Below are 23887 nucleotides of genomic sequence, written 5' to 3' on the forward strand. Positions count from 1 at the left end.
AGGGAGGGGCTGGGTTAAGAGGACCCCACACTCCCATCCTCAGCCCTTCCACCCTGTTTTCAAGACTTGGGTTTCTCTGCTCTGCAAGAATTTTCTGAAAAATGTACTTGGAGCTCCAGTAGTTTGAATTCTGTAAAATTACGTTGATTCACACTTTCCTCCGCGAGAGACAGAGCCGCTTCCGCCGCCTGCGTTCAGAAAGCGTCCCAGCAGCTTGGGAGGCCGGCGGCCCTGGCCCTGCCGAACCAGCACCGATCACGTCGGCGACGGCGTGCCCGACACCGTGGCTGCATTTAGTGTCCTGATGAGCAGTAAAAGTCACATGTTTTTTATTTAGTCCATATCATACACCATTTTTTAGTTTTTTTTTAAATTAGATAAAAGAGCATATTAAATGGCGAGTGTATGAAGTTTCTCTTCATAAACAATGTCAAAACAAAAAGCTTTGAATTACAAAATGTTAAAAAATATGTAGGTACTTAATTAACATTTCACTAAAGCATAAAGTTACAGATATTTTCTAAAGAAAAATAATTGTGCCACTTACCTATTTTTGCTGTTTCTATGAACTTTTTTTATTCTGTACATAGGACATTTTGTACAAAATATGAAGTCTACATTTTTATTACTTATTACCATAAAACAAAGATACAATGTATGTACAATATTAAAAGGAAGCCATACTAAAGCCACACTAAAAAGACACTCGGAATAGTGACATTTCTGATGCACAGATGCATTTTGGGAAGAGCAAAGATGCCCGAATGCAGAACTTGATGAAGAAAACAGTCACCAGCTCACGCCGGGCACGCCGATGACGGAGCGCGGGGACCGAGAGCTCTGGGGGGACTCTACCAGGCCCCGCCAGGCACGCCGTTGACGGAGCGCGGGGACCGAGAGCTCTGGGGGGACTCTACCAGGCCCCGCCAGGCACGCCGATGACGGAGCGCGGGGACCGAGAGCTCTGGGGGACTCTACCAGGCCACGACGGGCCTCAAAACTCCCCCCTTCCTTCCTGGTGAACCTGTCTTCAGTGAGGAGCAGAAATAAAACCTGGACAGAAAGGTGTTCTCACAGATTGAGCCTCACACGGGCGCCCGGCCACAGGTGCTCTGCTTTCCCCTGGGGCGAGAAGGACGTCTTCCCGGAACCCTGTCCCCGCGACACCCCCAGCACCCAGGGTCAAGGACATTGGAGCAGCTATCAGCTACGGACGGCAGTTCAAACAATGGTTTATCAAAATACGCTTTGTACAGTAAAAAGCACCCTTTTTCCCTCAAAAGGAGAAGGCATCTAAACTTGTTGGTTTTTGTAAAGGGTAGATTTTATAATGGTGGAGCGGACAGATACTTATCAAGTCCCTCGGAGCTAAGTGGCCACTCCCAGCTGGGGCAGCCTCGGGTGTCATCCCTGCACCTGCTCGGGAACACGGGCAGTCCCCTCTGGGCAGGGGCTCCCCTCCGACACACAGCTTGGGGAAGCCACGGGCAGCCGGCCCCGCGCTGTGGCTGCACAGGGCACCGTGTCTGCCCGCACAGCTGTCGTTCAGCGGACACCAGACACCTCGGTCTAAACACCAGACCCTGAAAGAAGCCTCGTCTCATCTCTTGCACACATCCGGACACTGACCACTGAGCTATACAATCTCACGCCAGAGACAGAACAAGCTAGCGTCACTAGCACACTCCTCCAGCAGCTTTTGGGCGGCAGGAGTCCGTCCAAACAGCAGCCACCCTGAGAGCAAGGAAGGACAGACGAAGCTGCTGCATCTCCAGCCGAGGCGCCGGGCGTGCCGGGGAGCCCAGGACACACCCAGGCGTGGAGACCGGGGACAGCTCGGACACGGCCGTCTTCACCAGGCCTTGGGGACGGCTTCCTCACTCTCAGAACCACACAACTGCAAGGGGCCCTGGTGTGCCCGGCGTCGCGTGTCCCCCGTGGCTGTGCCCGCAGGCAGCGGCAGCCCGCATCAGCCCAGGAGCTGGCTTAGCCCGAGACCGGCTAACTTTCTACACGACGTGCAGGTCTTAGGGACTGCCACTTCATTCACTCAAGAGCTTTGATGAAGGGCCACGGTGTACGAGCTGATGAAGAAAATAATTCTGCAAATACGAAATATGAACACATAATTTAAACATTCCACCTGCATCCCAGGTAGACAGAGCAAGCTCTCTCCCACAGCTTACTCCTGGAACCCTGGTGCTGTACCACAGACTTGAAAATATGGCTTCAGGTGTACACAGGGGAAGCAGGACACGGGCTGCACGTGTGAATCCAGTGAACACCCCGGCCGGGCCCAGTGGCTGAGGACGTCAGAACGCGAGAGCAAGGGCTGTCTCCGTGAGATTCAAACCACAAACACACGAAAAACCGCTCGCACCACAATCACGCAGAAACCATTCCAAAGGCCGTGAAGTCTTTCCAAGAGCAGGCAATACCCTTAAAGCGTCCCTCGGATTGGAAGAGCATCAGTGTTTCCCCAGAACCACCTGTCTGGAAGGCTCCCAACTTCCGTCAGGGCTGAGCGTGAGGAGGGTGCCCAGGGTGCTTCCCTACAGCTCTGCTTCCGGGACACGGACCCCGGGGGCTCCGCCGGGGTGGGGACATGGCCACCAGCCCTCGGCTCCGCCTGCGGGGTGGGAGAAGCCACCATTGTTTGAACCCCTCATCAGGAGCTGAGGCGGACACGTGCGACTGCCTACGGACCGGGTCGGAGAAAGCGTGGGGTTTGAGTGTAACTGATTGGTATGGCACACAGAAGGGAGTTATCTTCTACAGACTCCGGGCTGGCAGCGGCGGGGCGGCCGCGCCGCGGGGCCAGGGAGCTAGCGCCCGTCCTGGGGGACCAGCTCGTCGGCTCTGCAGTGAGCTTCCAAGGCTTTCTTGGTGTGGGGGTCCTGAGGCAGCTCGGACTTGCGACGCGCAAGAGGACGCTCCTTCTTCGGGTCTTTCTGTGCCTGGAATGAAAAAGGCAGTGCGGTTGGCTACAGGCCACGCCGGCTGAGGGGCGAGGCGCGAGCGAGCACCCCTCCCGGGCTGGCCGCACCTCCTCTGGGACTGTGGGGGCGCCGTGTGTGCCACGCGGGCACCTTGGCTGCACAGGACTCGCCAGCTGCGGTGAGTCCCAGACACAGTGCCCTCCTGCTTCCCGACACGTCCCCAGGGCCGTTCTGTGGCCTGTGAGAGGAGCATTTCACGAGAGACAGCTCCTCTGGGGCAAATGAGAGGAACGAGGGGAAAACGCTGAGACTGGATTTAAAGCAGGAGACCGAACACTGCTGCCACACACGCGGGGGAGGCGGTGGCGCTAACAGGGCAAACCCCTAGCACGTGGAGAAGCCATCCGCGACTGCTCGCATCACAAACTCCTTGAATCAGGGCCGGGAAACAAGACTCTCTGTTCTTGTTTTGAAAATTCTGGTTTTACTTTAAAAAAAAAAAAAATTAAGTGAATGCCATTCTGGCAAGAGGGTCTGGCTCACTGGCGGCAGGGCACGGGCGCCGCGCGGGGCCGTCCCCTGGCCGGGAAGCAGAGGCTGCCCCTTCCGCAGCTCAGCGTTCCAGCTCAGCCCCTGCTGCGCACCGCGCCCAGGCAGGACGCCGCCCGGACCGCTCCAACGCGGGGCGCCCCTTGGGGTCCACGTTCCTCCTGTCAGCGTCCCCGGAAACGCTCTCATGGACGTCTACCGGAAGAGACTGTTCTCCCTCACTGGTCAGCAAGAGGGGCGGAAGCTGGGGAGCTCCTGGTGCCTGGGTGTCTGGCTTTGGGGCAGCGCCTGGAAGACGCGTCTCTGGCTGTCGAGCCGAGCCCGGAGACCTGCGGCAGCCATAACATGAAACTTCACGTGTCTGTAAGGTCAGCTTATTCAGAAAACAGCTAACGTGATAGGGATCAAAAAGAGCTTTGTGTGCCGTCATCCCAGGAGTAGTTCCGGAAATGAGTCTGGCATTCAGCCATGGCGAAGGCAGGCTGGGGTTCGCCTCCAGCCCGGAGCCTGCGTCGTACGCCATTCTAGTTTGATCTGTTTAACAAAGCAAAGCGAAACAAGACTACACCGCGATTCTTACGCACATGGAAATCTGCAGTTAGGGCTGCAACAGGCTCTCCCGAGAAGACACGGTTACAGACGGGCAGTGGGTGAGCTGGGGGAGACACCGTGTGGGGTTCTGGCAGCGTGGGAAGCAGTGGACACGCATGGGCCTCTCCGCTCAGGCTGGAGTGTGACGCGGAGTCATCTTACAAACCGCGAGGGGGGAACGAGGAAAACAGGCAGGTGGCAGCCAAGAGCGAGGGCCATGCAGGTGGCCGAACCTGGCGGTGGGGTGTGCTGCTGCCAGCGGCTGGCGTGGGGCGGGGGGCCGGCGGGCGCACCTGCAGCCCCACCAGCAGTGGGTGGGCGAGAGCACCCGAGGCTGGTGCACGTGATGGGGCAGCTTTTCGCTCTCCCACAGAGGTGCGTGTTCAAACGTCACTGCTTAGTTCGGGGCAGGACGGATGGAAATGTAATGAGGGGCAAGAAGCCTTTCCCCGCGTCTTCACCATCACGAGCGGGCGTGGCGTGGAAGGAAGAACTTGGTGTGCGCGGGCGCCCGCGCCGGCTCCTGCCCCAGACATACAGCCTTACATATGCTCTACGTACGGAATCGCCAGTACCTGCACTGCCCACCTGCCGGGTCCTACACCTTCCTTACTTGCGTGCTTGACACTGCCTTTCTCCCGACCAGCTGCTGAAAAGCAGAATTGCAAACATTTGAAAGGTCTCTGTCAGCCACGCCCTCCCAGGAGGTCCAGAGCGTGCGTGGGAGGCTTCACCCCCAGGGGCACCCCACCACAGTGTCCCCACCCACCTCCTGAAACACCCCCTGCTCACCCCACACCGTCCTCACCCAGGCTTCAACCCACTTTAAAGGAATGTGGAATCGTTCTGGGAAAGTGAAGCTGGCTGAAGCAGAGTTAAAGGGGTGCTGGAAGCAGTCAACTGACCAAACATGGAGACCAAAAAGCCTCATTTTAAGCTAAAACATCGAGGGTCGATCTGATCACAAAGTTGTGCACACGTTTTCCTGCATCGTGCGCCTCCTTTGCCTTAACAGCAGTGATTTTTCAGAATTTCAGAAAAATGACTCAAAGCACTTTTTAAAAAAAGACTTATTTATTTGAAAGACCGTTACAGAGAGGAGGAGGAGGGGGGAGAGAGAGAGAGTCTTCCATCTGCTGGTTCACTCCCATATGGCCACAGAGACCAGGGTTGGGCCAGGCGGAAGGAGCTTTTCCCAGGTCTTCCACGTGGGTACAGGGCCTAAGCACCTGGGACATCTTCCACTGCTTTCCCAGGCCCCAAAGCAGGGGCTGGATCAGAATCGGAGCAGTTGGCACTTGAACCGGCACCCACAGGGGATGTGGGCGTTGCAGGCAGTGGCTTTACCCACTAAACCACGACGCCAGCCCCTCCAAGTCCCTTGGTACAGGGAAGAGCCCATCATTTCAAATATTAGATCTAGGACACTGCACTGCAGAAATACATTCCTGTGGCTTGCTCGAGATGCAACTGAGCTTGGCTGACTCACTGAAGTTCAAGCGAGCCACAGAAATCCGTGGTGAGCTTTGAGGTCAGGTCATGTTGCTGGTCTTCCGGTTCAGTCCATCTTCTGAGTTGATTTGGCCGTTCGAGGCCCTTCTGCATTTCTGTGTGAATTTTAGAATCCGCTTGTTGACTTAGTAAGAGGCCTGCTGGGAATCTGAGACTACGTTAACGTGCGAGAGCTGCATCCCAGTGGTAGCCAGGAGGCGGGAGAGTAAGTCTTGTGGGAGCACCGATTACTGAGAGGATCCAGTCACGCAACCTGACTTCCAGAACATGAAAACAAACAAGGAAGCCACTCGACCTCCTGGGCCTCGCTGCCAGGAGCCCCCTCGGAGCTCACCGCACGGCGGGCCACTGGGGCGACTCCCGGGGACCGTGCTGCTCACGATGAGAATGCTGCTGTGGTTTGTGGGATCATGTTCCTGGCTGCCGACAGCACAGAGCCCAAGTCCTAAGTATGTCTGTGACTTCCAGGTTCGTTATAGTTAGAACACAGTTAATTCTTTACCTCACTGTAATTCTGACCCAAGTCAGAGATTATACCAGAAAGAAAAATGCCCCAGTCTTAGAAGTTACTGTGTGACAACTGGCTTGTACAACGTCAACTTCCTTTCCAACCGCGTGCAGCGTACGGAGGCACAGTGGTGAGCTCCCCCTGCAGGACCGAGGTTCTGGCGCACCCTGTCTGTAGCTAACGAGGCCTCACGCGTGTCTTCAGCCAACTGGAAGCCTTCGTGGTCCTCAGAAAGACAACCTTCTACTCCTTTCCCATTGAAACAGCAATGAGGAAAGTGAGCACTCCCACGAACAGAACAGGGTGCTGTGCGGACTTTCCTGACTGTGCGGACACCTGCTCAGTCAGAATAGCAGCGGTGAGGAACGCGGGAGATGCACCTGCTGCCATAAACGATCAGCGCATGGTGCTATGGGCCTTTCTGTCTTCCACCTCCGAGGAGCTGTTCCTGCACCTGCTTCTCATGCCGACCTAGTCGCCCAGGACGAGGGGCCTCCTGCCAGGAGCAGGCAGATCAACATGCAAACGCACGTGCTCAGGGCCTGGAGCCTTCTCCTTGCACAGTGGTGCTGTGCGGACAGTGCCTCGGCCAGGCTGTCCCACAAAACACAAGGGCAGCCACACAGGCAGAGTTCCAGACCCTCTAGTAGTCACGTTAGAAAAGCAGAGAGAAATGGGTGGCATCAATTTTAGTGATACGCCTTACCTAACCCCGTATAGCCAAAGCATGAGCACTTCAAGGTGTGTCAGTAAAAATGACACATGGTCTGTCTTCAGGCTCCCACGCGCACGTTTACGCTGACTGGGACCTGCTCCACTGTGAGGGCTGGGGCTGTCCACACTGTGTGCTTTTGGTAATGCCTCCTCTTGCCTTAACGAGGGAAATACAGCTTACTTGAACCAAATGCAAACATGTGGGTACTCAGCAAATTCATGGAAAAATGCAATTAAGATAAGCTTACTTTGGTGCAAAAGATGTCTTTTAAATCCATGCACAGTTTCTCATAATGTGCATTTTCTATGAAACTTCTGAAGATCTCCTGGGTGCGTGAATTTCACGAATCTTTTTCCACCAAAATAAACATCTTTTAATTCCACATTGCATGAACTTTTGAAAGTACTCACATAGATTACCAAAAAAATCTGTGTCATTGCGCTCCGAAGGACACTGGCATTCGTGGACCATGTGTGTGCAGCACAGGGCACACAGCCGTGGGGGGACTGTCGCCCTCCTGGCTTCCACAGTGCAGAACGTTAGTGCTGGGTATTTTCAGAAATTCTTGCCCTGGCTGAAGGAGGTTCAGGTTTCAGGGCTGGAAAGCCCAGGGTCCCCCCCGACCCCAGAGGCTGGCATCCACTTACATGTATTTGAAACAGCGAGGGGGGCTCAGGAAACAGCCCCTGCTGCTCCCGAGACCCTGCCCCGGGCTCAGCGAGTCGCCCTCGGTGACACCTAACTGCACATAGCGCCGATCTGGTGAGAGGCTCTCTTTGGACCAGCAGGGAGCTGAATGTTTCTTGTCCACGGCCAGGGAAACAGTGACCGTGGCAGGTGCTACCCGAGGGGTCCGCCCTGTGTCAGGGCTGCGAAGGCAGTGTTTGGGGCAGGAGGCAGGGGATGTGAGGGCAGAGCACGCTGGGACAGTACTGCCAAGCGTTTGACTTTGCTCAGGTGAACACTTAGACACGAAGCGTTGGGATCACTACTGTTGAAGTAAACAGAGCGGCCGGTCTCAGGCACATACACGATCCTGAAAAACTGCTCCCAGGCAGCTGATCACTGAGAACTATGGGTAGCGTGTTTCCTACAAGACTACCAAAACCCTGAATTCGCTCAAGTACAAGGCATTGATACACAAGGGCTCTTCACAAAGTTTACGGAAAACGTGGCTCGTGAGCACACACCACGGAGCTCACAATGGTCCCGCAGCAGTCCCGTTTCCATGAGCTTTCAGAAGCACCCTGCGCACCACAGCACCTGCTAAGCAAAGCGCGTGTTCAGCCAGGCACGTTTACCTGCCGCGCCTCGTCGGAAACGGTCTTTCTCAGCATCTGCACATCTTCAAACAAGGGCCCGTCCGTCTCCATGGCAAGCGGCATGCTCACGGTGCTCGCGTGACTACACAGTGAGTACTGCAATGCAAGGTGGGGAGGCACTCTGCGTTAGGCCCTGGCTTCGGAACTCCAGGTCTCTCGTCCTGGCGGGGTGGGGGGTCTCGCCCCTCTCTGCCTACCTCCCGGGGTGGGGGGCCCTCTTTGGCAAGACCCCCTGGAGGGAGACAGTTGCAGCCCCTGCGCCCTGCCTCTTCTGAAAACCTGGAGCCACTCATTGTCCTGTGGTCGGGGGCTGCGCTGTGGGGCACCGAGGTCACTTCCACACCCTTCCCTCCCAGGGTCCTCAGGAGCCCAACAGCCCACACCCTGGCTTTGGTCATGGGGCTGTTTTGCCGCCATGGCTCCGCCAAGCCCCACCCTCTGCCCACTGACCCTGCGGTGCTCAACCCTTCCGCTCCTTTTCTCTGCACTGTCCCGTCTCGGCTCTTCCCAGCACAGAACCGGGGCCCTGCTTGCTAGCCTGTCTCTCCTCCTGGGCCCGGCTTCCTACTCCCACTGCTCCTTTGCTCCTCTGCGTGGCTGGCCTGGGGTTTCTCCACTGTCCCCACACTGCCGCCACCAGCCAGTGCCTGCTCAGATGGCCCCCAAGGGCTGTGGGACAGCAGAACAAGCTCACGAGCTGGGGTGCTGGCCAGTTTACTGCCTGCCTTCCCTGCGCGGGGAGGCCGGGAGAGGAGGTGCCTGTGTCTGTGGGGCAGTGTGCATGGCTGCTGTCCCGGGACTGAAGCATGCAGACCTTGCTTGGGGTCTCACAGCGAGAGTGGACGCTGGGACTCACGCCCAGGCTGCCCTCTACCCTCTGCTCAACAGGTGCACCCCAGCCCCGGTCTGTCAGCCTCGGTGGGCGTCCCTCCAGCTCCATCCCGTTCCTGTGGTCACTCGGCTCCACAGGGGCCGGGCCAAGCTCTCCCTGCCCTGGCTCGTCATAACCTCGTGCTCAGCCACTTCGTCCTTTTTCTCACTGGGTCTCTATGTGGTGACAGACATCTGCCCTGCGGCTCCGGGGCCCCAGCCTGTCCTGTTTCTCTCCTCTTTCCTCTGCCTGCCCCTTCCACCCATTTCCTCACGCCCAGCCCTCAAGCCCTCCTGGCTCACAAGGGGCTTCCAAGCCTCCTGGGCCGTCCCTCTCTCGGCTGGGGCCTGCGTGGCGATCTGTGCTCCAGCAGCCATCTGCTCACTGGCTGGAGCCACATCTGCCGCTGCTTGCCTCCAACACCAGTGGGTGCCCACCCCGTGGTGCCCAGCCCGGCCTCCAGCACCCCGTCCCTACCCCTTCCACAGCTTCGCTTTTGTGCCCCTTTGGCACCTGCTTATGGTCTTGGGAAGAGAGCTTCCTCCGCACCTTCACCCCAGCACAGACTGCCGGCCCCGCCCCGTGACCAACACCCCACGGGGAGGGCGCCTTGCGGCTTCCTCGCTGCTCTCCGTGCCCACCCCAGTACCTGCCCTGCAGTGCCGAGACCCCGAGGCCCGGTGCCCTGGGCACCTGCAACCATCCCTGAGCCGTGCCCAGGGTTCTTGGTGCATCTCCCTTTAAAGACGGGAGCCACGCTCCTCTCTGGCACTGAACCCAGTTTTCTGCTCCCACCTGGTTCCCCTCACAGGCCGTGAGCTCCTTGAGGTGGGGCCATGGGGGAGGGGCCCTGTGTCTCATTCTCATCACTGCATGCCTGGAAATTTCCATGTCACAGCGGCCATCCCTGAGGGGCTCATGGCTGGGCGGGAAGACACAAAACGTACGCAACGGCAGTATCGCGAGGCTGTGAGCCGGAGGCGGGGGCTTTCAAACCCACATTTCTGCTTTCGGCCACTCCAAGAACAAAACAGTGCCTTGCACAGGACTTCCGGTCCTCCCGGCCCTCGCGGCACTCACACATGGCTGCTACTAAAAAACGCCACACGGCAGGCACTGGAAGGAAAGGGCTCTCGCCAGCGACAAAGACGAAGAGGGCGCCCTTGCCCGGGAAGCTCAGCCAGACCCCAGGCCCTGGGCTCGTCATCGCGAGGAGACAGAGGCCCTGAACCGCAGCGGCACCTGGGTTCACGTCAGAGGGAAGCAGGTGGCCTCTCAGAGTTTACTGTAGACGCCTTCCGGCAGCGCCTCCTGACTGCGCGGGATCACGCTGTGCGTGACGGCAGAAAGCCCTGGTGCTGTCACAACTGGGACAAGCGAGACAGAATGACCACGGCTCCACGGCCTGCCCGGACGCCCGCCAGCCTGCCTGTGCGGCCGAGGGCAGACGGGGGACGGAGGGGCCTCCTGGGAGTCCACGCGAGGAGGCGGCCTCCCTTCACCCGTCTCGTCAAGGCTGATTTCAGACAGAAAAGCGAACCGTGGCAGCCAGCAGAGGAAGCGGACCATGTCACCCACCAGCGGTCTACTTGCTGCTGCAAAGGCAAGCGGTGAGCAGAATTTAGGAAGGAGCCCCTGGAGAGAAAGGGGAGCAGGCGGGGGGCTCTGAGGTGCCAGCCGAGAGGCATCCTCCGCAGCAGACACACGCAGGGTCCGAGTCACAGCCGATTCCGCAGAGAGGAGGATGGGCGACAGCGTTACGGGACGTCCGCCGCGCTTACGCCACCATCACAGACAGCACTAGAGACAGCAACCAGAAGCAGCACAGAAAGTTACTTGAGAAAGCTCAGGTAAAGGGCGAAGAGAGTGCCACCTGTCACAGCGCCGCAGGGACAGCCAGCCAGCTCGCCGTCACTCGAGAGGTCACTTCTCCACTCTAGGTAAGGTGCATAAAACCAGACGCTGTGGGGCCGTGGCATCCCACATGAGCACAGGTTCAAGTCCTAGCCGCTCCCTGCTAACCCACCTGGGAGAGCAGCAGCAGATGGCCTTGGGCTCCTGTCACCAGGTGGGACACACAGTGGATTTCCAGGCTCCCGGCTTCAGCCTGGGCCAGCCCCGGCCATTGTAGCCATTTGGGAAGTGAACCAGCAGTGGAAGGGCTCACTCCCTGTAACTGTGCCTTTCCAATCAATCAATCAATCCTTAAAAACCAAAAGAATCAGAACCTCTGATCTGTACGTAGTCCACGTTTTTCCAGGCTGCTGATTTCAGCTGTGTGTGCCAGGCTCCTCGACAACCCTCACGCACACCTGCCTGCACCCCTGGCCAGGGGCCCTCAGCCCAGAGCAGGATCCCTGGGGGCTGAACCCCTAGAACCACCCCAGGTTTATGATTTACGACATTTGGACATTGACGGAGGTATCACTGCGGGAGGTATCTGTAGCTATCCACCTCAGTCAGGTGCTGCCGTTCTACAGGATCATCTTAAAACGCCATTCTCACGTGACAGCAGGGAGAGAAGGGGTTAGAACAGGCTGGTGGGCTCAAGGACATCGGTTAAGAATGCCGTTCGATTCTGCCACAGTTTAAGTCTCTGGTTAGAGTTCCCTCCAAGGGAATACAGGCCAATGTGTCATTATGTAGCTGAAACATACACTTTTAACTGTATCTCCACATTTTGTTTTTCAATAGATGTCAGAGAATTAAGAAATACCAACTTGGATAATAATGACATATGCACACCTCTCGCCAACAGAAATGCATCGTGTAGCAGTTATCGCCTTCCCTGGGGAGTGGAGGAAGCCGGAGCACGCTTGGCACGGCCACAGTCAGACAGTGGCTTTCACCATGAGGCGCTGTTCCCATCACACAGGCACGCAGGGCAGGAGGGCGCCCTCACCGGCAGGGCCCTAATCCTCTAGGCCAAAGCCCACAACTGGGAGACGCCCCCGGGACTCGGCTTTAACTGCTGGTCCCTCACACAGCGCACTCAGGCACGAGGGAGGAGGGAGGGATTCGTCACTACCACTGGCAGAATTCGGTTAACTCTGGAAACTCAATATTGGGAAAAGACATCAACTTCGTACTTCAACGACTTCAAATCCAACTTCCTTTCTTTTACAGTTACTGGGTATTAAGAAGGGACCACTTCAACGGCAGCATCAACGGCGTTTGAGAGCACAAGCAAATTATGACCTCGGTCTAAAACAGAGCCTGCATCCTGGTTTTCTTTTTTCCACAGCGTATTTGTAAGATCCACACGTTAGTTACAAAGCAGAGGAAAAAACAGTCCATTCTATGGCAGAAACACTGAGGGACCAAATAAGCACTTGTACAAGCGGAGGGCTACAAAGGCAAACACCACTTTTTATTGTAGACATTTTCACGTACAGCGTGGGTGGGACTGGTCTCCCTCCCCCCATGATTAAGCCACACTCCTATCTTATAAAAATATTCAAGTAACACACCCTATACAATTTCATATTGCTCTCTTTTTCAGTACCTGGGGATTGGCTTTGGCTAGATTTTCTATTTTAACCCATGCTTCTTCTCGTTCTTTCATTTTTAGCTTCTCTCTGAAAAACAGGAAAACATCACTTGTGTCAGAGTGCGCTGCATTCCAGACGGCACCCTTGGACCACCCAGCAACACCGCCTCCGCGTGCCTCTGCCCCTTTCTGGTCTTGTTCCACAAACCATGCATGCCGACCACAATGCGAGTGGCGGGAAGAATGAAATTAAGAACCAAATCGAGATTCAGAAATAAAGATTTTAACAAAAATAAACTGCTAAAAATTTACCCTGCCCAAGAATGAGGATTCTTAAAGGAAGCAAGGCCAGGTGCCGGCCTCCCCACCCTGACGGTGCTGTGGACAAACAGGAGGCCTGAGGCAGGGGTCCTGGCACAAGTGGGCTTTGCCGATGCTTACAAGGCCCACACCCTGTACTGGAGCGCCATTTCGGTCCCAGCTACTCCACTTTGGATCCAGTTCCCCGCTAACGTGCCTGGGAAGCAGTGTGGACGATGGCCCAAATATCGAGTTCCTGCCACCTGTGTAGGAGACCCAGGAGGAGTCCTGGCTCCTGGCTTCAGCCTGGCCTAGCCCCAGCTCCAGCTGTTGGCAGCCACTTGGCAAGTGAACCAGCAGACAGAAGATATCACTGTCACTCTGCCTTTCAAATAAATCTTAAAAAGCAAACAAAAGAAAGGTCACATGACCTTTTTGAGCTTGGACTTAGCTTGATTTTCTAAGGCAGGAAATGCACTACCGGCTCTCCTGTCTGTGTCTGTGGGAGGGGGTTCCCAGCACAAGGCTCCGGCGCTTATGTGTCCCCTGCGTGAGCTCCGTGGTGAGTGCTAAGTGAAGCGTGGACCACGTGGCTGAAGGTGTAACCACCGGTCTGGCACGCCTCCGGGGGCAGCGCGGCTTTGCTTGTGGTCATTTCGCTGCCTGGTATTCTGCTCCTTCCCGTTCCACACTGTCCAGGGTGTAAGCCCGACAGGCGAGGGTTTCTGTTGCATTTACGGCGGCATCACCAGGGCCCGGCCCTGAAGTGAGCGCTCACGTGCGTGTTGGAAGAGTGAGTGACGGTGCTTACACAGACACACTGTATTCTGAACTACAGCCAGAGTTTATCTGCTTTGGCCAGTTTAAGATTTATCTGTTTATTTGAAAGGCAGAGTTACAGAGCGGCAGAGGCAGAGAGAGAAAGACAAAGAGAGGTCTTCCATCTGCTGGTTCACTCCCCAAATGGCTGCTACAGCCAGAAGTGGGCTGGTCCAAAGCCAGGAGCCAGGAGCTTCCTCCGGGTCTCCTACGTGGATGCTGGGCCCAAGGACTTAGGCCATCTTCCACTGCTTTCCCAGGCCATAGCAAGAGCTGGATCAGAAGTGGAGCAGCTGGGACTCGAACAGGCGCCTATAATGGGGTGCACTGCAGGCGGTGGCTTTACCTGCTTCAGCACAGTGCTGGCCCCTGGCCAGTTTTAAACAAGCAAAAAACAACAAGTGCCAACACTCCACACTGGGACTTTAGGAGGGACTCCGGAACACTAACCAACCCCAGGATGACGTGCCCAGCTGAGGGACAAGAGTGCCTCGTCCCCCGGATGGTGCCTGGGTCAGAGGCACCAGGGCAGGACCCTGACTTTGGGGAGGGCAGGTCAGAGTCCAGAAAGTGCCCACGTCTGTGGTGGCCGCCATGGTGCGCAGGGAAGCTCCCCTCCATGGCAGGTGCTCGCCCCTCCTGTGGAGCTCAGGATGGCACTCAAACCAGGGCAAGCGGCAGCCTCCACGTGTCCCCCGGAGAAGCCAAAGCTCTCGAGGCTGAGCTGCCAAGCAAACAGCCGCGCAGGCAGCAGGAGGGAAGGAGAGCTGCCTCCATCACCGGCTCCTTGGAAACCGTTAGTGCGCCAAGCCCGTCGGCTGGCCACGTGAGAGAGGCGGGCTCTGCCTCTCAGGAGGGCCAACTCAAGCCCGAACGGGATGAGGTGGTTCGGCGCCAAGGGACCCTGCGAGGGGAACTTACTTCAGCTTCTCCGCCTTAAACTGCTGGGTGCAGTCGTCAAACAGCTTTTGGTTCATCTCCATGAAGAGTTTCAGGGCGTTGTATATCAAGCCATGTATTGTCCTGCGGGGAACCTCATGGTGAGATGCGCATGCTCCACCCTCCTCCTCCTCCCCCAGCCACAGCCCCCTGGCTGCTTCCCTGTGCACAGGGTGCCGGCCTTCTGCAGGGAGTGTCGCTGGCCCTCACTCATGTGCTTCTGCTCTCCTGGTGCCAGCCACACAGTCCCGAGCTTCGCCCTTCTATCTGCCCTGTGTGAGCCAGGCTGCTCTGTTCACTGTCCCAGCTGGATGGCAATCAGAGGCCCCCTTGCTTGGAGACGGAATACAGAGTGCTGGCACGCGAACAAATACCATCAGGATAAAATTACACAGAGGGTGGCGACAAACACTTTATTTGCTCTGAATGTTGGCTTTCTGTCAAACTTACTCACTGAGGACAGAAAAAGAAGTTTTAATAATGCCAAAGTGCAGCTTCAGCCGATTGAAAATAACATGATTTTTTAAAAAAAGATTTATTTATTTATTTGAAAGAGAGAGGAGAGGCAGAGAGAGAGAGATCTTCCATCAATTGGTTCACTCCCCAATTGGCCACAACAGCTGGAGCTGTGCCAATCTGAAGCCAGGAGCCAGGAGCCTCTTCTGGCTCTCCCATGCGGCTGCAGGGGCCCAAGGACTTGGCCATCCTCCACCGCTTTCCCAAGCCAAAGCAGAGAGCTGGATTGGAACTGGAGCAGCTGGGACTCAAACCGGTGCCCATATAGGATGCCAGCACTGCAGGTGGCAGCTTTACCCACTACGCCACAGCGCTAGCCCCCAAAATAACATGATAATAAAACGGCTTCATCAAAGCTTAGCTCTCAGGGATGGCACTGTGGTGCAGTGGGTAAAACTGTCACCTGAGTGGCATATGAGCACAGGGTGGAGTCTCAACTGCTCCACTTCTGATCCAGCTCCCTGCTGTGGCCTGGGAAAGCAGTAGAAGATGGCACACATCCTTGGGCCCCTGCACCCACACGGAAGACCTGGAAGAAGCTCCTGGCTCCTGGTTTCAGCCTGGCCCAGCCCCAGCCTTTGTGGCCGTTTGAGCAATGAATCAGCGAATGGAAAATCTCTCTTTCTTTATGCCTCCCCCTCTTTCTGTAACTCTGCCTTTCAAATAAATAAATAAATCTTAAAAAAAGAAAGAGGGCTGTCGGAAGCGGATGCCCTGATCGCCGTGACTCCTGTCGTTGCTGCCGTGGCGACAGTGGTGGTTGTATCCTCAGTGCCCAGGCCAGCCCAGCAGCCACAGAACCAGTGGCGAACACTGGCCCAGCGCCCTGTGTGTGCCAGGGACTTGTATACACGTCAGCCTCGCTACACTTCGCTGTTAGCGAAGGTCGCTGCAAAGCGAAGCACTTTCTACCGAGCAGCTCTTAGCCAGAGCAGCAGTGCACTTTGCAAGACTGAGAAACAGCTGGAGTGGCCCCTCTGCCTCGGCCAGACAGCCGGTCCCAGTGGAACAGGGACGACAACCAAGTCTGCCAGGCTCAGCCACCTGCCACTCTCCGCTCATCCGGGGCCTGGCCCGGGGGCCAGGGTTCCACACGGGAAACAGCTGTCAGGCTGCCCGGGGGCTTAGTTCTGGAAGGAGGCCTCACTGGGCAGAGAGCAGGGCTGCCCAGGACGGAGCCGCTGACCTGCTGGTGGTAGCAGGATGCACTGCCCAGTGCCTCTCGGGTTTGTTTTCCTCGTCTGTAACATAAGCGAGCTCTGGTCTTTGTGCGTTAAGTTTTTATTTGAATGTAGTACACAAAGGAGAGAAAGGAAAGGCAGGGTTCTTACAGCTGATGCTTGCATTCATGTAAGTAACACGAGTATTAAATTCAGTATAAAAAATAACATGGCCCCTTATTAAGTTTCTTGGTAAGGTCTCAGAAGAGAACTGCTTGGCAAAAGAACTGACTTGTCCTCACGAAGTGTAGAGACAAAGGTGAGAGGTGAGGTCCACGTTTCTGATTCTCTAGGGAGTGACCCCAGTAGGGCCCACAGAGGAGCTCACCTTGGGCCTACGTCAGATTGGCTGGAGGGGCTGCCCTGAGAACGGGGCGGCTGCTGTGTTCCCACTGGGATGAACCCCCGTGAGCTCTGCAGTCACCTTTGCGGAGGGAACTGGGGACAAGGCCTCAGAGACACTGCTGGCAGGCAGGTGCAGGCAACGGACCTCTCCATTGGTTAGGCTCAGGGGTAAGGAGGCAAAATAAAATGGCTACGGATACCATGTACACCGCTACTTAATCTACAAACTTACAAAGAACCGCGAGTTTTCGTTTTTCAGCTGCTGTCTAAAACTCGGATTTAAATTCTAATCCAAACATGCAACACTTGCTGGTTCTCTTACTTGTTCCAGTGGGTCTTGGAGTTGCGGTACAAGGATGGGAACATGATGGGCAGGATCTTGGCTGCGTTGTCACTGATTAGACTCATAATGTACTCATTATTCCAGTAGTACAGCGCTCGCTCTGCCACCTGCAACACAGCAAGCATGCAACATGGTCGGCAATCACATTCAAATGCCGAGGCAGACACGAGTGTCCCACATGCACACGAGATCTGAGTTACACTCGTGCTACTCCAGGAGACCACAGGGAGGACACAGGGCCGCCCAGGGCCGCCGCGCAGCGTCAGTGGGGTGGAAGACAGGGGGGGTCTCGCTCGATGACTGACGCGAGGGGTGCCCACACCCTTCCTCCCAGGTTTGGCCACTGTGCACCTCTCTGCCTTGCTTCTCCCTCCTCCGCTGACGAGCACACGTGAGGGCGCTGAAGGAACCAGATGGGAGTGCTGCTGTCTCCAGGGCACCTAGTGTGTCCCTGCCACAGCTGGCACGGCCGGACCAGGCAGGCTCTCTCCACCAGCTCAGGCCATTCCCCGCCTGTGCTGCGTGCGTCCAACAGCAGCCCGACGCTCTGAGCAGGGAGGGAAGACATTTATTTTTATATACTTTTTTGAAAGGCAGGGGCTGGCACTGTGGTATAGTGGGTTAAGCTGCTGTGACGCCGGCATCCCACGCGGGTGCTGGTTTGAGTTCCGGCTGTTCTACTTCTGATCCAGCTCCCTGTTAATGTGCTTGGGAAAGCAGCGGAAGATGGCCTGCGTGCTTGGGCCCCTGCACCCACGTGGGAGACCTAGAAGAAGCTCCTGGCTTCAACCTGGCACAACCCTGGATGTGTAGCCATTTGGGGAGTGAACCGTGGATAGAAGAAATTTTGCTCTAACTCTGTCTTTCAAATAAATATGTGTTTCTTTTTTTTTAAAAAGAAAGAGAGACAGAGAGCTCCCATTTACCAGCTCACTCCCCAAATGGCTGCGATGGTCAGGGCCCTGCTGGACCTGCAATCCGGGTCTCCAGGGCAGGTGGCGGGAGCCCCAGCACTATAGCTTCACCCCTGCCTTGCAGGGAGTGCACTGGCAAGAAGCTGGCACTTGGACCCCGGCGCTTCAAAATGGGATACAGGTCCTACCTGGTGTCTTAACCACTAGCAAATGCCCACTCAGATACATTGCCTTTTAAAAAGCATCTATTGGGGCTGGTGCTGTGGCGTAGTGGGTAAAGCTGCTGCCTGCAGTGCCAGCATTCCATATAGGCGCCGGTTTGAGTTGCAGCTGCTCCTCTTCCAATCCAGCTCTCTGCTATGGCCTGGGAAAGACGTGGAAGATGGCCCAAGTCCTTGGGCCCCTGAAGCCATGTGGGAGACCTGGAAGAAGCTCCTGGTTCCTAGCTTCGGATTGGCCCAGCTCCAGCCTTTGTGGCCATTTGGGGAGTGAACCAGCGAATGGAAGACCTCTCTCTCTCTCTCTGCCTTTTCTTTCTCTGTGTAACTCTTTTAAATAATAATAATAATAATAATAATAATAATAATAAAAAAAGCATCTATCCATCTAGCCATAAATATATTTTGGAGTAATCCTTTTAAGCCTTAATTAGAAAATAAAAGTTTAAATCAAGAATATATAAGAAATTAAGGCCGGTGCTGCGGCTCACTTGGCTAATCCTCCACCTGTGGCGCCGGCACCCTGGGTTCTAGTCCCAGCTGGGGCACTGGATTCTGTCTCAGTTGCTCCTCTTCCAGTCCAGCTCTCTAATGTGGCCCGGGAAGGCAGTGGAGGATGGCCCAAGTCCTTGGGCCCTGCACCCGCATGGGAGACCAGGAGAAGCACCTGGCTCCCGGCTTCAGATCGGTGCAGCACGCCGGCCGCAGCAGCCATTTGTGGGATGAACCAGCAGAAAAGGAAGACCTTTCTCTGTCTCTCTCTCTCTCTCTCTGTCTAAATCTGCCAGTCAAAAAAAAATAAGAAATTAAAAAACTCAGTAACACAAACACAACCCAATTAAAAATAGGCAAGTGATACAAATCAAATAGATACTTCTCAAAAGAAGAAATTGAAGTGGTGCCCTGTAGGGGGATGTGCACTGGCCACGTGGGGGGAGGGGCGTGGTGCATGTTGGTGGGATGTGCACTGGCCACATAGGGGAGGGACGTGGTGCACTGTTGGGGTATGTGCGCTGTCCACATGGGGGGAGGGGCGTGGTACACTGTTGGGGGGGATGTGCACTGGCCCTGTGGGGGGAGGGGCATGGTGCACTGTTGAGAGGGAGTCATTAGTACAGCCATTATGGAGAATAGTGCTGGAGTTTTCCCAAGACACTAACAATAGAGCTATGCTATGACTCAGCAGGCTGACGACTGGGTGCCCACGCAGACCCACACTCACTGCTGCACTGCTAGCAACAGTTACCACACGCGGTCACCCTCGGAGTCCACCAATGGACACCTGGGTGAAGTGTGGTGCAAATATACACGGGACACTCGTCAGCCATAAGAAGGAAAGACATCCCGTCACTCCCAGGAACGTGGATGAAATGGAGGACACTGTAGTAAATGAAGCGACAGGCGCTGCGCGATCTCCCATGGGGAAGCTGAAGGAAAAGCCCAACTTGAAGACACGGCGGTGGTTCCTGGGGTTGGCAGGTGGAGGGGGGGAGCTGGAGGCAGGGTTAGGAAGCCGGCCGGGAAGGAGTGCATTCTACTTGCTGCAGCACAGCCCATGGCCCAGTGCACAATGACCTATTACACAGTTTATGAACTGGTAGAGGAACAAGGCAATGGCACAGGAGATGCGAATGTTGAGCCGACGGCATCGATCAGTACACACGTACTAAAATTTCACTGTACACCTTAGATGTGCACAGGCACTACCTGTCAACCAAACCCTGATCTGATCACTTCACATCATATGCCTGTATCAAGTTATCACACTGTACCCCGAAACATGCACAACTAGACTAAAATAAAGAAATATAGGGGATGGCACCATGGCAGAGTAGGTAAGCTTCCGCCTGTGGTGCCGACATCCCGTGTGGGTGCCAGTTTGTGTTCCAGCTGCTCCTCTTCCTGATCCAGCTCTCTGCTCTGGCCTGGAAGTGGAAGGTGCCCCAGTGCTTGGGCCCTGCATGCGTGTGGGAGACCCAGAAGAGGTTCCCGGCTCTTGGCTCCTGGTTTTGGATTGGCCCAGCTCTGGCTGTTGTGGCCATTTGGGGAGTGAAGACCCTTCTGTCTCTCCCTCTCTGTCTGTAACTCTTCTTCTCAAATAAATAAAATAAATCTTTAAAAAAGTGATGGACCATGGCTTCTGATGGTACCCAAGACAATTTAAAAAAAAGAAATAACACTTCAGATGCTTAATGCTTTGAGATGTTCTCAGCCTCTTTTGTTTGGTGAGAGCATAACCTGCGATGAAGGTAGAGCTGGCCTCATGTGCACGAATCTGCAAGACTTCCTGGAATATCCCCGGGACTGACCTGGGTCTTCCGGAAGTGGACACCACCCTGTGCTCACCAGAGAAGAGGCAGAGCAGCGGCAGGGAGTGCAGTACAGCCAGGCTGTCCTTAGAGCATCCAGCCAGGCGCTGGCCTGTCCCAGGCTCCCTGTTTGCTCTGTTCTGGGTGCAGGGGGCCCATGGGGGCAGGGCTTTGACTCACTCTCATCTTGGCAGCAACAGGACCACCTGGCTGCCCTCTTCCCCACCTGGAGTTCTCTCCTGTTACATGCTTGATTAGAAGCGAGGTGTGGCGCCACAGCGCCACGGCTCAATAGGCTAATCCTCCGCCTGTGGCGCTGGCACACCGGGTTCTAGTCCCGGTCGGGGCGCCGGATTCTGTCCCGGTTGCCCCTCTTCCAGGCCAGCTCTCTGCTGTGGCCAGGGAGTGCAGTGGAGGATGGCCCAAGTGTTTGGGCTCTGCACCCCATGGGAGACCACGAGAAGCACCTGGCTCCTGCCTTCGGATCAGCGTGATGCGCCGGCCACAGCGTGCCGGCTGCAGCGGCCATTGAAGGGTGAACCAACGGAAAAGGAAGACCTTTCTCTCTGTCTCTCTCTCACTGCCCATTCTGCCTGTCAAAAAAAAAAATAAATAATAAAAAAAAATAAAAAGAAGCGAGGTGTGGGGGCTGACACTGTAGCGCAGTGGGTAAAGCCACTGCCTGCAGCGCCGGCATTCTACATGGGCACCAGTTCTTGTCCCGGCTGCTCCACTTCCAATCCAGCGCCTTGCTAATGGCCTGGGAAAGCAGCAGAAGACGGCCCATGTGTTTGAGTCCTGCACCCATGAGTGAAAACTGTATGAAGCTCCTGGCTCCTGGCTTCAGATCAGCCCAGCTCCAGCCACTGTCACCATCTGGGGAGTGAACCAGCGGATGAAGAGCTCTCTGCCTCTGTCTCTCTGTAACTCTGCCTTTCAAATAAATAAATAAATAAATCTTAAAAAAAAAAAGAAGCGTGGTGTGGCTGTGTCCTTGGTTGTGGCCTTCGGAAGGACACACCACTTGTGCCAATGGCTACCTGTTCACCTGGGCAGAGGCCTGGTGGGCGCCTGCTGCTGTGGGCTGCCGCTTGGCCGTGCCCTGGAGCGTGTCTAGGAAATGAGACACACCTCACACCAGACACAAGCTTGCCAGACACAAGCTCCCTTGCCTGGTTCCTTGGGTGGGAGCTCAGACACCTCTAACCTAAGAACTCTTGGCAATGGAGGAGACGACGCTATAAGCCGTGCCCTTCCTCAGCCTAAGCTGGACCTGTTGGAGCCCATGCTCCACCGAGCTCTGCCATCGGCTGTGCGTCCCTGTCTTACTTCTGTTGGTCGTGAGGACCTCCTTCCGATGGTTTGCTACCTGCCTCTGCAAGGGTTTCTCGGAGCCTGGGGCTGCAGCCGTCACTGCCTCCCAGGACACCTCTAGGTCTTGCTTGTCTTCTACACCTTTACCTTGATCACAGAGCACCGGAAGCCAGAGGCTGGGGGCTGGAGTCAGAGGAGCAGGCAGGCTGCAGAGGCCCAGGGAACGCCTCGGGAGGGGGGCTGGGACCTGCGGGGGGCTGCACAGGAAGTCAGGAAGAGGACGGGGAAGGGGGTCACAGTCGTCCTCAGACAGCAATGCAGTAGAGACCAAATCTGATGAAGTTTTTAAAGGGTCAAGAGGTGGATGAGTTTACGTGCTGTCAGGCGTGAACGGCTCAGGAAGGGAGACCATTCCGTTACCTGTTGATTACTCACTTTCGGAAAGTAAGGTTTTACGGACTGGGGCGTGCACTGCCTTGAAGGCAAAGACGCTGGGCAGAGAAGCCGTTTTTCATGTCTTACAGAGAATGGCGTTTTCCCTGACGGGGACACGATGTTCAAGTGCATCTCTCAGCACCTCGACCTCGAGGGCCAACTGAGGGGAAAACTCGGATCTCCACCTGTCGGTTACACAGCAGCACGCCACGCCCGGCTGCGCGCTGAGTCCTCTCATGGCCAAAGCGGAACAGCCTGGTTCTCCCTCCCGAGCCCCGCCTACCTGGAAGTGCGGGCTGGAGACGCACTTGGCCAGCTGCCGGAACAGAGGCTCCATGATTTTCACAAACTCGGAAGGTTCGATGACGTCTAAGATTTCCTCTAGTTCGTTTAAGAACATGACTTCTTTCGGGCTGTGAGTCTTTGGCCAATATTTGAGGAGTGCCATCACCACCTAGGGAAGACAGGACAGCGCAGTGAACGCCTCGGGCCCACGGCTACAGAGTGGGGGGGTCTGCATCTCCAGGGAGGGGTCCCCACGGCAAGGCAACGGAGCAAGCTGGGCTGTCTCCCTTGGAGAAGGAACGCGGAGTCAGTCACCAGTGGTTTTTATGAGAAACAGGTAAAATTTTATGTACTTTAGAATCACGCATGTTCCACTCGCTGATCAACCACCAGTTTCACTAAGAGTTCCTTAAAAAAAGATGAACAAGCCAGCAGAGTTGAGAGAGAATGGGAGCAGTGAGAACAGGGCCTGAACTCCCATCTACCAGGGGGCGAGTCCTCTGCCTGGTGAGAGCCCCAGCACAGGGCCACGCACATTTCAGCGTGGAGTCGTGAGCTCTGTCTGAACTGCTGGCAGCGCACGCGCAGCTGCGGGCTCTTTCTCAAATGAACCGCTTTCAGAGTTGGTGGGAAAATGGAATTAAAAGAGAATGCGTGTTTCCGTGAACTTTTGGGAAGACCTCACATACATATTTCTACACAAATGTGCATCCATGTGTGTGTATGGTGATTGTACCGTGATAAAGTCTATGGTAAAATTCACCATAATGAAAGGAGTGATGGGAACCGAGCTGACCTGACCCACAGCCAGGGAGCTGCCCTGGCTCCCCGAGTGCACAGTGTGGAGGAGTGTGTGGTGCACAGTGAGCGTGCAGGGGAGCAGCCTGGGCACACCGCTTGCCGGCTCCCTGTGGGTCACCTCCCATCAGGCTGCAGGGGGTTCTGGGTGCTGGATGTTGTATTCCTCACCCAAGACAGCTAGAAAGAGCTCATATGTGGCAGTTTCCCGATGTCTGACCCCGAACTTAGCAGTCAATACATGGTACTGGATTTCACTCAGGCAGTGTAGATTAACAGTCTCTCTAGAATTTAGCTGTCACAGTGCTTAAAAAGTGCAATGACCTTAAACAGGCATCTGTAGCAGGTACAAGGACAGCTGGCAGCCTTGCTCACACACCGCACAGGTGCGGGCAAAGCCAGCAGCCTCTCTCACACACCGCACAGGTGTGGGCAGAGCCAGCAGCCTCGCTCACACACCGCACAGGTGCGGGCAAAGCCGGCAGACTCCTGCATACCGCACAGGTGCGGGCAAAGCCGGCAGACTCCCGCACACCGCACAGGTGCGGGCAGAGCCAGCAGCCTCGCTCACACACCGCACAGGTGCGGGCAAAGCCGGCAGACTCCTGCATACCGCACAGGTGCGGGCAAAGCCG

At 55.8% G+C, this 23887-nt stretch overlaps 1 protein-coding gene across 9 annotated transcripts in view; it reads right to left on the bottom strand.

Annotated features, from left to right (window-relative positions):
* Positions 1-305: 305 nt before the first annotated feature.
* Positions 306-23887, bottom strand: part of PPP2R5C (protein phosphatase 2 regulatory subunit B'gamma) — a 155825-nt gene continuing 132243 nt past the window's right edge. For 3 of the 9 annotated variants that reach the window (XM_062181774.1, XM_062181773.1, XM_062181778.1), the window contains 6 exons: positions 22453-22623; positions 16959-17086; positions 14538-14639; positions 12513-12585; positions 8116-8232; positions 306-2957 (listed from right to left, as the gene is read on the bottom strand). In XM_062181774.1, coding sequence (XP_062037758.1) covers positions 2826-2957; positions 8116-8232; positions 12513-12585; positions 14538-14639; positions 16959-17086; positions 22453-22623 — 723 coding nt within the window. In that variant the 3' untranslated portion in view covers positions 306-2825. Of the gene's footprint in view, positions 2958-4654; positions 4729-8102; positions 8233-12512; positions 12586-14537; positions 14640-16958; positions 17087-22452; positions 22624-23887 lie in introns of all 9 variants that reach the window. The other 6 variants (XM_062181777.1, XM_062181780.1, XM_062181781.1 and 3 more) reach the window with 5 other exon arrangements.

Source organism: Lepus europaeus, chromosome 22 (genome assembly GCF_033115175.1).
Source record: "Lepus europaeus isolate LE1 chromosome 22, mLepTim1.pri, whole genome shotgun sequence".
Taxonomy (NCBI): domain Eukaryota; kingdom Metazoa; phylum Chordata; class Mammalia; order Lagomorpha; family Leporidae; genus Lepus; species Lepus europaeus.